General features: G+C 38.1%; 1 protein-coding gene across 2 annotated transcripts in view; it reads left to right on the top strand.

Annotated features, from left to right (window-relative positions):
- Positions 1-17,982, top strand: part of FILIP1L (filamin A interacting protein 1 like) — a 198,390-nt gene that overhangs the window by 117,024 nt on the left and 63,384 nt on the right. For both annotated transcript variants that reach the window (XR_003915878.1, XM_029960683.1), the window contains exon 6: positions 3,656-3,834. Coding sequence is in view for 1 of the 2 variants with exons in the window: in XM_029960683.1 (XP_029816543.1) it covers positions 3,656-3,834 (179 nt within the window). In the remaining variant the exon portion in view is untranslated. The remainder of the gene's footprint in view (positions 1-3,655; positions 3,835-17,982) is intronic.

Here is a 17,982-nt window from a genome sequence, read left to right as displayed (position 1 = left end):
GCCAAGTGCCCATACCCGTTACACATCTTATATGCAGATCTCAAGTGTCTGCATTAATTGTGATGTAGGATCTGCAGTCTCTCCAATTCTCTTCTCTATAACCCACCTGTACCAGGAGACAGTCCCAGCACTTCTTTCCATCTCTCCCAAATGGAATCACAAGCTCACACTCTCCACCTTGTTCCCATCCACAACAGCCAAACACCCATGGTAGAACTCATTTGGCAGCATGCTGGAAAAGGAACCTAAATGCATCTCTTAATTTGAGCAACAGGAGAAAACTGCAACATGCAAACTGCTTTAATGCAGCAGCTTATTTACTTTTCTCTCTTACCCTTTAATATAAGCAGGTCTCCCCAGGACACTACTGTTCTTTTTCCCAGTTTAAAATTCCTCGTTCCACTTCCCTGCCTTGAATACACACCTCACCCATCCCAAAAACCAGTTTGTAATCCAAACCGGTTGTAATCTCAACACTGACAAAAGCACTACTGTGAAGTGAAAGGCACTGGCATCACTCACTGAGAGCTGCAAAACAAAAACCTGGAGTTACTTCTTGCATACATGCTGCTTGGATTACTGCTTCACTTAACCTCTCGTAGCCATTCAACAAATACTCCAGAGTTAACAAAATATACTGAACCTATAAAACCCTCCTGGCAAGTCCCACATCCTTTACACCCAACAGTGCAGAAGTAGAATTATTTTATACTTGGTTACTGTTGCTTGGTTGATGACTAACCCCCATCCCCATCAAGCATTTACATGTTCAGAACCAGGCTCATTTGATTTATGATCAGCTTGTAGCCACAAATTTCAGTTTTCTTATGATAGCAATTTACACATCCCCTTTGATTACTACACGTACTTTGGACTACTTTGGACGTGGTGCTCCAATCCACACTAATGCTTATCTCTACTTTTTAACCCCATTCATGCAGACTGCCTGCCAAAAGCAGTTGGAAGTTCAAGCCTTTGCCTTCTTCCAATCTGACCTCACACTGAGGGCTGTGACCAGCAAGCACTCATGCAAAGCTGATGCCCAGCTCATGTCAATTTAAGCAAGACAGGGCCACAGTTGCAAGCAGCACTGCATCAGAACTTTATCAAAAAACAGGAGGCAGGTTTGCTTTCTGAGAACAGTGTAAATTCACCTGACAGCAGGATCTTTAAAAAGATAAGGATCAGAAACTCAGGTGACGGGTGCTTCGTGCATCTACAATAGTTGTTCCAAAAAATCCCTCCAAAATCTTGGGCGGGGAGGGGAGGGGGGAAAGGTCAATTAAACCTCTTTCTGGTAAATTAGTAGCTGAACAAAAGTTTCAATTTGTGAAATTTCCACTTATGCTAAAATAAGGGAGAGTGTGAAGAAATTAAAATGGACAGTTTTCTTCAACCTGACCTTTTAAGGCAATGCAGATCAACCTCTGTAAAAGATACTGAAAACACAGCCAGAAGATTACTGTATAAGGTGACACTTGCTTACTGAGAAAGTTTGCACATGCAAGGGTTTAGGTAAGAAATGTTCTTCCAGGAGAGGTCCTGCTTCAGGATCATGATTCCAGAAAGCTGCTGCTATAAAGTGTACAAATTATTAGTGAGCAAGATGAAAAAAACCTAAATGATCTGTTGTAAGAGCACCACAAACCAGCCAAAACAACAAATTTGTGTATTTCTTGATCAGGCATGAAATTAGCTCAGCTATGTTACAACAGAAAAGACTCTCTCTCAATGTCATAAGTTGAAAGTGCAGGAAATTTTCAAAATGGTCCACATTTTTGTTAGAATATTCTGGACTCAAACTATTTTCAAAGTCTTGTCAGCAGCTCTTTTTTCTTTTCATAGCAGTGTCAAAAAAAGTTAACAATTATTTAGGAGAAACATAAGAGAATATATATAGCTTTAAAAAAAAAGCTGAGATAAGCAGGGGGAGACTTGGAAGTCTACACAGAAATTGATGATATCCTCACTTATTCGAGGAACTCATGTTCAGGCATTCCAACTCTTCCTGTCATCATTTCTACTGGCCAAACTGTGAATAAACATGAGGAAAAGATAATTAATCATACTACTTGGAATTAAATTGTCCAAAATAAGCAGTGGTCCTAAGAATCTGAAGATCCAGTGCTTCTTGTAGCACATGGAATTCCTTGCGGGAGAAACATCAGAGAACCAGAACCAGCTTTGCTTCCCACACTGCCCGTTTGGGAATTCTTTCCTATTAATAGAGTGAAGCACTACAATCAGATTGACCTACTAGAATAGACTATAGTTAAAAGAAGGCATTGGGCTGTGAGCTGAAAATTTCTCTTTTCCAAAAAGGTTACAAGGATTCCTATGACCTGGTGAAGGAGTCTCCAAAGGTGAACAAGCAGGGAAAAAAGTTGCTCACAAATACAGACTCTTCCCAGGTCTTTAGTTGGCCTCCAGTGATCCTCCCCGAAACTTCAGCTACATCAGTAATGTCTAAAGAGGAAAACCACTTATGGTTTCATATGCACACTTGCATAAGTCAGTCACATTCTGAATTCAAAATTATAACAGAATCCCCAGAATTATCTCTAAATTTGAGGATATTATTTAATAGTTTAACAGCATAGGTCCAGCAAACAGTTATGCCAACAACTGTGTGGTTCAGAAAAACTAAAACCAATTACCAAAACCTAAAATACATTGTTTGACTTAAAGTATTGCTATATAACAATGTTTAGAAAAATTGAAAATTTTCCACTGAAAGGGTGGTCAAGCATTGGAATGGGATGCCCAGGGAGGTGGTGGAGTTGCCATCCCTGAAAGTGTTCAAGAAATGACTTCATGTGGCACTTAGTGCTGTGGTTTAGTTGGCATGGTGGTCTTCAGTTAAAAGCTGGACTGGATGACCTTGGAGGTCTTTTCCAACCTTAATGAATCTATGATTAGAAGTCAAGCAGAAATCCTTGAGGAAGGGGAGGGAATTTGATGTTCAAAGTGTGCTATAAAGGCGCCATCTGTAAGACGAAGATCTCAACAACATGTGCAATTTGAGGAACAAAACAGGAAATGACGCTGTTAAAAGAAATACTTCTAACTATTAAAAAATTTAGCACTTACTTATTCCAGAAACCCAGAGCCATGCTCAGAGTAAGCACAAGAGACAGGATTGTTTTCCACTCTTGGCACTACCATGCATTTACTGTCAAACCAGAAAACAGCTTTTTGATGTACCTGCCTACCCTCACAAAAACAATTTAATGCTCTTATTTCCTCTGCAGCTACAAGTGAGGCAGCTATTTCTATTCAACCAAAGCCAGTCATCCACTGTGTGAAGCAGTGGACGAGGCTACTTCTGCCAAGACATCTGGTTTCTCTACCACAATGATCAATGAGAAAAGCACAGCCCTGGGAACAGTAACTGTTAATTAGTAGCTGTTGAGGAACAGTCATGGCAGGAGGAGGAAAAGAAGGCAACTGAGGGTCCTGCAAAACAGTACCTTATTTTTCAAATTTGTCAGAATTTGACTGGCAGAATTAAATAAACCTTTCCAAACAGATACCAAAAGACCTGGCCATTAGGCTATAAGTGCAGTTTTTATTATTATGCCACTCTTAAAATTTCTCAATAATGAAGCAAAGCAAAAGTTTCAAAATATTTCAGGAGTTTTTGCTTTTTTTGTAGCTTGATAAAGTTGTAGAGAAACAGAAAGAAACTCACAGACGAATGCTGGATCAACTTGTAATGGTAGAAAAATCACACAGACAGACTCTGTATGAACTAGAGGAGGAGAAGAGGAAGCACAGCAAATACATGGAAAAAAGCGATGAGTTTACAAACTTGCTGGAACAAGAATGTGAAAGGTAAGGCTACCTCTTGCCACAATACTAAGAAGTATGTACAATTTAATATTACATCTAAGGATCTGTCTGCTTTCTTACCCTGCACCCACTAAAAATCAGAAATATTTGCGGAGTTATCTTTTGAGAGTTCAGCTGTGAAAACATGACTAATACTTTTAAATAATAATAATGCCTACATCTCCATGAGCAGGTGAGGTAGGATAAACAGTTGGCAGATTCTTCAGCACTTTTGCAGGATGACATGGATGTTACACTGCAGAGAATACAGGGAGACATGCAAATGTATAAAGTTACAACAACAAGACACGGGTGAACCTTTCAGTGTGTTTTAGATGCTCGGTATACACTACAGTATGTAAGTAACAGAATAACAGAAATCAGGCAGGCAGCCTTTGATGGCAGAAGAAAAAGACATGAGGAAAAGTAGGTGTTTGTCAGACAGAGAGAGGAAGCAAAAGTAGAGGATACTTTACGGAAAGCTTTGAAAATAAGAATTACAAAGTTCTCATATCAGGATTAGCGTAAACCCCATAAATCCAACTTTATTATAAAGTGTAACCTAAAAGCATCACAGCTTGTTTAAGCACAGTCTTACAATATCAATACCAATTCTCAGAAGAATTTAACAATTTAATATCATTTACTGTCTTTAAAAAAAGCAACTTTATCCTGTGGCTTTTCTGAATCTGCAGTAAAACTGAACACATCCTAAGGAAAAAAATATCAAAGAACATTTCCTATTCCCTGGATAGCTAGTCCAGAAGATAGGAGAATATTGTCTCAGTTTCCTTTCGCTTAGGAACAGATGGAAATGTTTGGGTGTGAGAATGTCAAGCCTATTCTAAACTCACATTATGCATAGATAATTCTTCCTTTGCTTCGCCTGTGTAACATCATGTTCTACGCATTTTGGCAATGTTCGCACTCTGCACTACACCTCTCTCCTGCACGTCTATCAAAGACAGCACATATGCTTCCCACCAAGTACCCAGCCATATTTATGGCTTGAAACTACAGAGGCTGGGGAGAAAAACCCTTTGTTTCCCAGAAAAAATGTACACAGATGCAGGCAAGCACAAGCACGCAGAGAAGAGCACATACTGTGAACTGTTCTTGTGAAACATCATAGTATCAGGAACCAAAGCCTGAGATCAATGGAAGTGTTCCTCTCTGCTCTCTTCTCAAAATCTCAGACACTCACCTCTTAGAGCTAAACAGCTGCTAAAAGTGGGAAAATGTTACATCAGATGCATGTGCTCACACTGTGTGAAAAACTGCACAGAAGAAAAGACTAAGCACCAGAGTCGTTGCAATTTATTTATTTATTTTTAAACAGGATAGGCATGGGATTAAAACTCTCTTCCCTGCCCCTTCTCCATAACCTTCCCTCCCCCTCCACTCCCCTTCCCCTTCCCCAAGAAGATTATAAAACATTTACCACTATCATCTACAACATTTAGTCTAGCTGCCTGGAAAATGGTGGGAAGAGGGAGGAGTACTGAGGTGTCTAATGAGACCTTAGAGGATGTAATAATAGATTTCAGATTAAGTCTCAATTTTCGTAATCTTTTTTTTTTGGAGAACGTATTTTATGTGGAAAAGCTTAAGGGGGTGTGATGTCACATGTTGAGCTGATTCCAAAATGTTTGCCAAGTAATGTCGCCATCAAGATCTCCATGCAATTGCCTGCCATAACTAAAAAAAAACAAAAAAACCAACAAAAAACTCCAAAACCAAAAAAACACTCAGCAAGTTAAGGCACAGTTCTTTCTACATTAACCTGCCTGACACAGAAAAGTGACCTTTTCTTCCATTTCAAAAACCTTAGTCCAATTTTAAATTTTCTCAGGACGTGAATTTTGCATTTGGATTAGGAACAAATAGAACTCTACCAAAAGTTTCATACATAAATCAATGACAAATGAATCTTTGTTTACTCCCAATTCAATTCAATTCCCCAAAAAAAAAGGCAGAAAAGCAGTAAGTATTCATCAATGAATTTACTTTTTGTTTTCAGCCAGAAGCAATATTCTCTATTGGATGTGTGATGGATATATAGTATTCTTAACAGTATTTCAGATTCAAAGCAAAATCCCGAACTTCAATTAGTCAAAAAAGTATCTTGCTTTTATCAAAGAGCAAGGGTACAGTATATGCTAAAGATATCCTTCAAAAGTATAGAATGTATGTAAGCCAAAGAAGGTACATGAATAATATGTGACTATGTGATCAAAATAAAAAAAACTTAGACGTTATGAAACACTGATGCTGAAGTTCTGAAAACTACTACTAATAGCAAGAAGAAAGAAACTATTAGTCAGATCCAACTCCTACGTACTGTTCTGGATACATTCACAAATAAGACAGAAACAAAGCATTTCCTCTTTCTTGTATATGGGCTTAGGAAGAACTAAAAAATTCTTAAATGAAAATTTTAGTGATGAATTTATGTTTTACATAAACTAGGCAACCCTCCACCCCTAGGGCCTTTCTGCTGCCTTACGCCCTTCATTGACGACATTTCTCATTAAAAGTTACTGTTTGGATTGTGCAAAATATTAAGAGTCTTCCATGACTCAGTAAAACCTCTTCACCTTAAACAATTGAGACTCACTTTGACTTCATAATAAGGAAACAAGACTCTTTGTCCTCAGCAGTTGCACATTGTCAGATTTGGGAGTTTAAGTTTTTGACAGGACTAGTGACAGTTTTCAAGGAATGAGAACCAGATTAGCATTTAAGGTTAACCCTTTAGCATTTTAAGCATTCTTCTTGTTGGCAGCCAAAACTAATCCTCCATAGGCTTGCTGTAGTTTCGAGATAGAGACTGTTCTTCAAACTGAACAGAGTGTCATTACTTACAAGAGACATTTACCAGTAAACAAATGATGAAATCATACTACCATCATTATACTGATTCATCTTCAGTCATATGTACTTTTAACACATGGAGACACTGATAAGCCTCTAGCAGATAAGAAAAGGTTCTGAGGAGAAAAGGAGACCAGTGGACAACAACTGGATAGGTCCTTCCTGCACTTCAACGTGAATTACACTCTGTAGGTGTGCAGATCAGACAGGAACACCAAGACAAACCACTTGTGCGTGGCAGTGTACTAGACAAAGTCAACCAGAGTCCAGAAGGGAAATATTTGTTGCATTGTTGGAGCCTAAAGAAATACAGCACTAAAGCTCATAGTAACATAATAATAAAAAAAAAAATCCAGAAGCTAGATACACAGACTACAAGCTGCACATGAAGAACTGCAGTATAAAAGCCACTGACCTTGTTTAGAAGTGCTTGCATTTCATGGGGTTGGAGGATGGAGATCAGGATTAAGGACTAGGAGGAAAACTTACTTTAGATTGTAATGCAGATTCCACTGTATCTTCCCTGAGGATGTACCCATTTGTCCAAAAATACTAATCCACAATCTGTATTTTTGCAGCACAGTTAAATAATACAAGCTGCTGTTTTAAAAAACATTTTATGAGGGTAAAATATGAAACTAGAAGGTTTTCCAGATATGCATGTTCCTGGTTCGAAAACACATGGCGCATGTGTGCAAGTACTTACGCATTTACACAGTACTCTCTACCCCACACCAAAAATAAGAAACAAAACAGCAAAATAGTAAAATGTTTAGCATTTACACAGTCCTTTTCCACTGCAAATCTCAAGGAGCTTTAAATATTATGTAAGCACATTTATTCCCCATTTTCTAATTACTGAAAGACATCACGAGCACCTGGATGAAAGGAAGAAATGTTCCAATGTATAGGTGTGTTCCATCTTCAAACTTCCTTTATACTATATAGCCCCAAATATACAAGGGGTAAAGCTTTATTATGAAGATACATGGGTTAAATGACTGAATGTTATTCAACAGGACAGGGAAAAATATCAGTTTGTTAATAAGCAATGTAAATAGATTTTTAAAGGCAGTTATGATAAATGTTGCTCTCAGAATTCAAACATTAGCACAAAACTCTGTAGGTTGGTATAGAAGCAATCAATAAGATCTTAAGTTTAAGGATCATCTACCAATATGAGAGTCCTTTTCTATAGGGAGGAAAGCCCTAAGTTTTTCTTTTAGCTCTGAATTCACACTGGCAAAGGTCATCTAGAGAACCTAGTCCAAAGAAGAACATCATACAGTTGTTTACAGACAACAAAATCCTAACGTTTCCTAAATGCAAACTTATGCCCTATGCTTTAGGCAAGTGAAAAACCCTAAGCCAGTCACCTAACCATTCCACTTCAGACTACAGATGACAGAACACAGATGTGTTCTTAACACATCAAGTAAAGGGCCTTCTCGGTGTTAAGGTCATCATCATCATGGCCAGTCTTCGCGAACGAAGATTTGGGAAAGGTCTTTACCCTTCGAGCCTGCGCAGTGGATTTTTTAGGTGAGACAGTGTGTGCTGTACTGAGCCCACCCTTTAATCATAAGGTTAAGATAAAAGTAATAATTATACCCATCTGAGGGGTTGGCATTCACCAAGCACAAAAAAATGAAACCTAATATGCACAAGTCTCACACCTGTAGTCTTTCTCATCTAGCAGAACACCACAAAACACTGTGTTTTTTGCTCCAACTGCTGCCACCCTCAAGGTCAGTCAGTTAATGTGACCACCTGTTGAGTGATACAGGTTGGAACTGATCTCTGGAGATCTCCAGCACAACTTGCTGAGTGTAGGGCTAACTTCACAGTCAGATCAGGTTGCTCAGATCCTTGTCCAGCTGACTACTGAAGATCCCCAAGGGTCAGTGATTCTGCTGGCTGCCTGGGGTCCTTATGCAGTCTTAGGCATCTTCATCAAAAGACCTTTTCCCTCAGTTTCATTGTAGGCATCGTTCTGGTCTGGCTTCTGTGGAATGTTTAACCAAAACCGCTCTCAATAAGAGATTAATAATGTCTCTTCTGGCAAGGCTCTGAACCTAATCCATCTTCACTGTCTCTGATCTTTCAGCTGCCTTGGGCACAAATGAGCTTTCAGCACTTCCTTGCCATCTTGCCCACACAGTTTCTGTGACTCCATCTGGACACATTTCTCTGGGTGTTTCAGTGTACTCTGAATTGGAAACTTGGCATTGTCCACCTCTGCTCTGTTCATAGGACCCCATAGGTCTTATTCTTCAGGTCTTTTCTTTGTCCATTCACTCTGCTTCTCCTCACAGAAACTCAAAGCCAGCCATCATCTCTATGATGACTCAAGCCTACTCCAACCACCACCAAAACAACAAATCTCACCATGTGAGCAACCTGTCATCATCCCCAACTCCATGAGACAAGAAGGGAACTCAGTCTTTTAACTCTCTGCCCTTGGCTTCATCCTTACAATTCTCTAATAGCTCCATTCTTAAAACTGGGGTAACAAAGACATACCACTTGTCTTTCAGCCTGTTGTACCTAGGCACATTTTTACCTGAACCTTTCTAGATTTAAGACTCACAAATTTTTCTTCATAGCACCTCCAAGAAAAATAAATATTGAAAAAAACCAAAACAAAAGAACAAACAAACAAAAAATTCCCACTCACATATAAACCAAACATATCTTTCTGTACTTCCAAATAACTAAATCCTTTTCCAGGCCCTCACTTCAATTTTTTTATCATTTCCACATTAGCTGTTTCAGCCTTCTATGTACCTTCACTGAATGCACACTCAATACTGCATTAAAGCCATGTATTTCCTCTTGTGTACCCTCACAGTACATTCTTACTGAGTAAGGAAATGTTATTACATGGACTAAACATCACACTAAAGCTGTACCAAAATTAAATCATATTATGTTATAATACTGCTCAGGTATTGAGTAAGTAAGAAAGGAGATTTCATGACACTGAGCACACTAGGTAAAGTGTTTTGGGGGTTTTTTTCAGTGTCAGATTAAAGTAATTGCTACACACAGTAGGTCAAGTGAGCAGTGCTTGAAAATTGGGCCAGGGCATCAAGGAGAGGAGTGATCTTAGCTAAAAGGTAAAGTGTGTTAGTATGTTACCAGGATAACATTGCTATACTTTAATTCAAACACATTTATGCATTGGAACAACAACATACTGAAGGTCTGGAAAATTCAATATTCTATAAGAGTGAGTATAATTAATATTTGCTATTTTTCATAATGAAGCCAATTAAATATAAGAAGCAGGACCTTATCTCTATAGAAAGCTGCAGTAAAAATAAACACCGTTGACTTATTTATTCTACATGTGTTACCAGCGGGTTTTAATTTCATGCACACTGAACTATTGTTGTCGATTGCATTGTACTCAAATGCAATCATTTCCTTTTAGCTTTCTGGCAATGAGTTCTATGTATTACATATGCCAGAGACTATGTCTTGCAAGCTGTGGAATGGATGCCAGATCTCTGTACATTTGACCTTTTTCATGGGTATCTAGTGCTCTGTAGGTGACTAAGAAAGACCCACCACAAGCAAAATATTAGCATTCTTATTCTACATTACACTCCAATGGGACAGCCCCACTAATAATACCACTGAGGCACAAAGACAGACTCAAGGAAGTGATGTACACAGATTAATTACCTCATGCTCGTATGTGAAAAACTATGTACTGTTGCACTACATAACTTTCAACAGATGTTGTGAAATCAAATCCTTGTCAAAATTCAAGGATTCAAAGATTCTTACAACAGTCTCTGTGCATGGTGGAAGACAAAAATAACTTATCTTAGAGCAAATAAATAGAATTTAGGGTTAAGACCCTAAAACTGTTAAACAAGGTCACATTCTGTTTCTTCAATACTAAAATTAAGAACAAATAGAAATAGAAACAGGGCTTTCAACTCAGCGTTAACGTAACTGAGAAATTCTCTAGATCCATGGTGCAATTCTAAATTATTCCACCTACTGTAATCAGCACACAGATGCAAGATCTACATGATAACCATTTCTCATGCAACTCCACTGACACTGGTGGAATGACACAGAGAAGTGAGACTCATATTTAGTTGTTTTTTTTTTTTTAATTCTGAGCACATAACATGTCTGTTCACTGCTTCAGGCACACTATCACGATTACCAACCAATACTATCATTGCACACTTTGAGGATGGGGAGGACAAAACGAATCACCTTAGTCAGAAGATGTTCTCCTACACTGCTACCCTCATGAGTGGGGAAAGAGCTGCTCGTTGCTCTATGCCCTCCCTGCAAAAGGACACAAATTCTCCTGAAAGGGACAACTGTGGAGACCCACCCTGGTGGTAGCCCTGGTCAGCACTTTTAACCCCAGTGTCAGAGCTCAAAGGGAAAGATGATCTTGCTAAGCTGGCAAGTCTTAGAATATTTATGGCTCTTGTAAATCAACATCTAATCAGTGACCAGCATGAAGCACTGGCCAAATATGCTCCTGGTGTGGCACTGCCCTCAGTAATGAGGCCCTCGCTCTAGTCACCAATTTACATTTCCAAATAAGACTGAGTGCACCACTCCATGTGTGGCACAGCAGAACGAGCCTAATCATAAGCAACAATAAAAGCAGATGACTGTACCAAGACCTGTGACCAAAAAAAGACACTGTGCACTTCTGATTCATTGCAGGGTGGGGCTGTGAGAGAAGGAGAAATTGGCACAGGGTTTCATAACCGGAGTTTGAAAAGAAAACACACAACATCAGACAGACAGAAAAATCTATAAATCGTTCTCTAAGATAGAAAATTTGACACTACCATAATTTTCCAGGACAAACCATTGCTATGGGAAAAGTTGTACTCCTATCTGAATGTGGAGGAGGAGAAATCTCAATGATCTTTCTCGTGGCAGAAAAATTTAAGGGACTTGCATGTGCTATAATTAGTTTTGTATCTTAAGAACAGGCAAGAGAAAAATGGCCATGAGAATGAAGGTCACACATCAGTTACCAAGACTTGAGATATAAACTCAACCAAGTTTCCCATGGCATGCTGTGAGTTTCAGTGCACTCATGCCCAGCTAGAAAATCTCTGAGCATTATATACACGTACAAAAGAACTTTAAGAAAAATGTCACAGCCTCAGTCTCCATGCTGAGACAGTCATTTTAAACAGAGAATAAATAAGAAAAATCAGAAGCACTAAATCTGCTGAGAACAGAGATTACTTGAAAAAATTGTTAAAAATAAACATAAAAATCTTCTTACATGATAATTTTGATTTTCATGGAAGTACATTATTTTGTTTCTTGAGCCTAAAATGCACATTGTACAGCCTTTCAGGAAAACACCACACATTTGGATAATGTGCCTGAAGACCAAGAGTGTGAACACATTGAAAAAGTAAGTTCAATACTTGAACCTTTCTGCTAAGAATATTGGGAAAAAACCCACAGAATATGTATAAATCCAGAAATTAACTAAAAGTTCAAGAAGGACATATGAACTTTCATTTTTAAAATTTGTGCTTCAGTCCCCTATTGGGGGAGAGGGGGGAGGCAGGTCGGGTGGGTGACTCAGAGTAGCAAATGAGAGTAGTCAGAAGAAAAACCATTAGACCATCTAGTCTCTCCCTTGGCAACAGAGGGTTGTTCTCCAAGCATGCTGTTGTCAATTTTCCTTCTTATTTCAAATGCCAAAATGCACAAAGGTCTCAATCCCTGTAGAAATGTTCTATAGAAGTTGCATTGCCATAAATAAAATTATACTTTTATATCTGTTCAATAATTTATTGTCCTTAACAGCTCAATACAGTACTTCCTTTCTCTATTGAAAGATAACTAGAAACCTGGCTAAGGCTGAAAAAGAACCCATTTTGGTCACAGACAGACCCAGCTGAGATCCACAGCAGTTAAAACTCTAAGATGAGAGTCTGAGTGAGCTGCAGCAAGGTCTGCTGCTTCAGGACGATTCTGAAGGGAGAAGTGCCTACTCCCCTTCCGCGGTAGGTCCCAGCTGCACAGCCCTTGGGATAAAAAACCCAACACAATGGCCCCCGTGAGGCATGATTTGAAGGAACTCCAAAGACTGAGCAGCAGAGAATTAACCAGTCCCTTCACACTCCCACAGAAAAGTTTATGCTGTGAAACATGACCAGTAAAAGCTAGATCTTGCACGGACACACTGACAACAGAAGAAGGCTCCAGCACTAAAGACTCTCGAACCATAACTTGATCATCAACAACATAAGTTTACAAGCAGATAAAAATCCAAACCCAACAGCTGTGACCGAAAGAGGACAGGGGAAGTATTCTGCCATTCATTGCCCCCCCTCCAAAATAAGAAATTAAAAGTGCCAAAGGGCTAATAACACCGAAAATACCCAGACAGCTAACTGATTTATGTCGGCCAGGTCTGGCCTAGCATCAGTTACCTTCTCCCAGACTCCCCCTTTGCCAAGAGCGTTGGAGAAGGGAAACTCACTGAATCCAGAAACATGGTTGTTTTCAAATATGTACGTAAGCTTGACGAGACATACCTTGCACAGCTCTGCTCTCATTCTCTGCCCAAGACACTTCAAGCAGCCTCAGCAGAGACAGTATCCAAGTTATGGCATCGCAAAAGAGTGTCACCAAAACTGCTCTTTGCCTTATTTACTTCCTTGCCAGTACCTTTCCAGTCACACATTTTGCTTGAAATTACAAGAGCTGATTAAAAACCTGCAGCTTAAAACAGAGCTCTTGACTTTTAAAAGCCATCAAAGTCTTGCCTTTTATATGCTACTGGGAAATTCCTCTGCCTGAGCACTTTGATTCACAGTACCTTCAAGTCACTGGCCATAGACACATATCCCACAAACATTATCAGGGTATAAACCCCTGTTTTTCTTAAACTGTCCTTCCATTTCAGTTACCATCTCACTCACACTTCCTTGCACACCATGCTAGCCTCCCTCCTCACAGCCTGAATAAAGTTAGACAATTTTGTGGAAAAGAAAGTAAAACTCAGCACAAATGGAGATCATGCACCCTCCTCTCCCTTCAATTTGATTTGTATGCTAAAAATGTCAGGGTTATCAGGAAATTCTTAGCACTGTAAACCTTAGTCTGACATACAAAATTTATGACTATGAAGATGACTTTTAGGAATGTTCAGATCCTACAATTTGCATTTAAGTCATCAGGAAATTGGGACATAGTTTATTAAATGTTTAGACAATATTTCACATTTCTCATTTCAAAACTTCATCTTACATCCAACTGAGGAACTGAGAAGCAAGACTCACTCACTGAAATCCTAAAATTCTCCCTTTTTTTCAATAGTCTTGCCAGCTAAACTCTGGATGTCCTCGTATTCTGTCAGACAGGAGAATGAGTCAGACTGTCCCTAATTGGCTTTCTAAAAGGGAAATTGAGAAGTTTGAGGACATATTTGGATAAACACACTTACTGGATAAAGTTACTTAACTTTTTATATCTCTAAGTTTGCTTCAAAATCCTTATAGGCTAGATTTAAGAATAGCCAATAAAAACTATAGGTTATAAATAAACTTAATGAAAACCACTGTATTAAAAACTCAGAGGACCTTGTAAAAGTGCTTATCAAAAATTCACCACTGTAATACAGCACTACATCCATAAATCCATGTTATAAATTGCTAGTCACCCACCACAACTCTTACTGAAATATCAGTCCTATATAGATCATCTTTGGTTCAGAACCCATTTTTCTCAGGGTCTCTGAGCACAATTTAACAGCCAACACTGCGGCTCTGATTGAAAAAGCAATGAACAAACTCTGACTTTATACAGTTCAACTCTCCTTAACAGACAGTGAAAGCTGCTGTTATCGTCTGTGTGTGCTTTAGGTCTCCCTGAGTGCAGTATTTGCCCTAGAAGTAAAGGATTATTGAGATACACAGTACTAAACCTACAGAAGGGCATAAATACTGAGCTAATTTACCTTCCTAATCCCTCAGTTTACCAAAGGGTAAGGAAATTTATAATACCATTTTGGAATGCATCATTTCTTGCAATTGCAGATATTCAACAGCATGGAGTTTTATCAAAGGAATGTACCTTACAGATTCAAGATCCTGATCTCTATGAATTCCCATCTTCTTTAGCTCTGTATTAGCTTCAGATGCAAAGTAAGAAAAGTAAGAAAAGCAGGCATTCCAATGCAAAGAAAGAAAAGAAGGTATTCAAGACCTTCTAGTTTCATAAAATACATTTTTATATGATTATCTGTTAGCCTGTTTTCCATAGATGCTTATAAGAATTATCAAATTTTAAGAACAGTTTGGTCTAAATTTCTTGTCTATAACCAATCTTAAAGTTAAGCTAATTTCATATAATATCAGGTTTCACTGCCAGCATTTCATTAAAATGTGTAGTTTAATACTTACATATGCAAAGATCTGAGTCTCAAAACAAGTATAGACAAACTTGCCCTTGGGTATTCTGATTACTAAATGCAAAGATAGTTGGTTTTATGGTATCCAGTAGATATCCATTTCTTGGAGAAAACTGAGAAGGAGCTGTTCATGATAAAAACAGCAACATATATAAGAATTTGCAAAGTGCTTGAAATAAAAAAATTAGCTTTTTAGCCACCTGACAACAAGACTGTCTCCATGGCTACATCTTTAAAATAATTCTAGTACCAAAGCATAGTTAGTTAAGGCAGTACAGTTGTATTTCAGAAAGTAGTTGACAAAGTGATGCAGGAAGAAAGAGTTCAGTTTTATTAGACTACAGAAAGACTTCTGGAATAGGATGCACAAACTTTACCTAAAGTAAAACAAAATTAGGCTGCTGGTATTTAAGCTTAAAATTCAGAAGAAGACTGTTTAAACTCAGTAGAACGTTGGCAGGTGCAAATGCATGCACAGTTCAGGATGATACATCGATTAAGAATGAAATTGTTATAACTCTGTATTCTTGGAAATAAAGCATTTAAGTAGCTAATGAAGTTTGACAGGAAGTAGCAAAGCTCTTTCTATCCAAAGAGCATTTCAAACAAGCAGAATTAAAAAAAAGAAAAAAAGAAACCAAACCAAACCAAACCAACAAAAAACCAAAACCACAAAAAAACCCAACTACAAACCAAACAGCCAAAGAACAAGGGTGCAAGGACTCCCATTCAGTTCCAGGTCCAAGAATCCAACATAAAAATTAGTCTGTCCAGTTGTAAATGTAGACATAGATAGAATATGATTTCTAAAGTACTTGAGAAGAAAACATTCAGAGGAATATGATTATACTATTGATACAGTATTTAAAACAGAATTAGAAAACACACTATGCTGATGTAGGAGTTGCACGGCTGTTACAAAGAAAAAGAAGGAAAGCAGAAAAGTGGAGAAAAATAATATATTTAACTGTGTAAAAGCATATCCAGACTTTCTGTGAGTTGAAGTACATATATAAACAGATAATCAAATAAACGTTAGACTACTGACCATAGATCCAAAATAATGACAAGGGCAGGAATCAGAATCTGGACATTCTTCTCCTCTGAACACTAAGGTATAAACTTAATTTGGTTCATTTGTCACAACCTTAGTTCTTTCTCATTTGTATTCTTCCCTGACTGACAGCATCAGAGTCCAATATTTTGGAAGTCAAGGCGGTTTTCACACTAGGCTATGGAGAAAGAGTCTGTGAAGCCATCTGAAACTGATCTGCTAACAGAAAAAGCTTTAAATCAAATTTGCACAACACAAAGCAACAAGCTTATTAGCACTTTACTAGGACTAAATGGTATTTAAGTATTCTAAAAGAACTTGAATGAGAACCTGATGAGCTATGAGCAGATGGGCAATTCCTGCCATAAAGCAGACAGGGAAATGGGAGGCAGCGCTACTTTTTAACAAGAAACTGTAGTAATGAAGAAAAGTGGCACATATCTGGCAAACACAAAAAACTCCAGCCAGCTGAGAGGAAAGCAGAATCATGTGCCACGTCTGCTCTCCTTCCCCACCTGTCCTTTAAGTAACACTCTGCTGTTCTATCCTGCTAATTCTGGTATCTGAACTGAAGCAAGACTGAGTTTAGAGCAGTTCGTTTACCGTCTCCTGGCAGGGATATGTTTTTCATGCACTTTGATGTGCATTAAAAAAACCCCTAAGGGTCTAACTATTTGCTTACAATTGTTTGAAATAAATATTTATCAAGCTCTATTTTTAATTGAGTTACTTGGGCTATGCACCTACCCATCATCATCATCCCATTTTCTCATCCCTAAACTAATTTCAACTAAAATGCAAGAAAGAAACAAAGACTTCTAAATTATTAAATGCCTACGGGGCTCTTGAAAACAGGTATCTTTTAGTGTCCAGGATATTAAGCAAGAGTCCAATTTGACCCCAGTAAGAGGACATTGCAGAAAAAATTTGTATTCATCCTAACAGGGTGGAAGCCTAGTACCTGGCACATTATTGGACAATAAAAAAATCCAGTCATGAAACAAACTTCCATAACTCATTTTGTTTCACTACTACACAAACAGCTTTTTTCCACAGCAAATAATGCTGGATTTACAAACCCTACAGAAAGAGCTATCCATCCTTACTGCACACAAATTAAGAAGTAACATCAGAAGTTTGATTTGCCATTGCAAAAGCTGAATATTTAGAAAGTTGTAGAATATCACAACCTTCACTTTTTTCTTTTCTTTCTAAAAGCTAAGAATGAGATCATAGGAACCCATGCATAAGTCTCTTGAAAATATCTGCAATGAAATATTTAGTCAAATTTTAAAGAAATAAGTACTAGCATGTGGGGTCATAGTTTCAAAAGAGCTTAGGCATCCAGCCTTCTTATTCTTAAGAGAACTGCAGCCAGACTTCCCAATGCATTAAGGCATGCAGCAGTTCATAAAAATAATGGGGAGAGGAATAAAGATGCTGAGCTCATGGGAACAGTTAGGCTTTTAAAAATTATTCCTAATAGAGCCAAGCTCTCCTACCTCCAAGAAGAAAGGGAGAGGTTGTTTGTTTTTAAAAGAAAAATACTAAAAATATCTTGAATTACATTTATCTTAAAATATGCTGGAGGGAACATACTGCAAGACCTCTTCAACTGAATCCACGCAAATAAAAAAGCAATTATGCAAAATGTATATTATGAATATTTAAGACACTGAAATATCTTCAAGAATTAGGATACAGGAATACTTGAATCCTAATACGAGATGACACTAAGACCAAGAATGCAGAAAAAACCACTGTGAACCATTTGAACATCACTTTCTTGTAG

This window comes from Manacus vitellinus, unplaced genomic scaffold (genome assembly GCF_001715985.3).
Source record: "Manacus vitellinus isolate BGI_N305 unplaced genomic scaffold, ASM171598v3 scaffold_28_pilon, whole genome shotgun sequence".
Classification (NCBI taxonomy): domain Eukaryota; kingdom Metazoa; phylum Chordata; class Aves; order Passeriformes; family Pipridae; genus Manacus; species Manacus vitellinus.
Note: the sequence above shows the minus strand (reverse complement) of the source record. Positions and strands in the feature narration are given on the sequence as shown.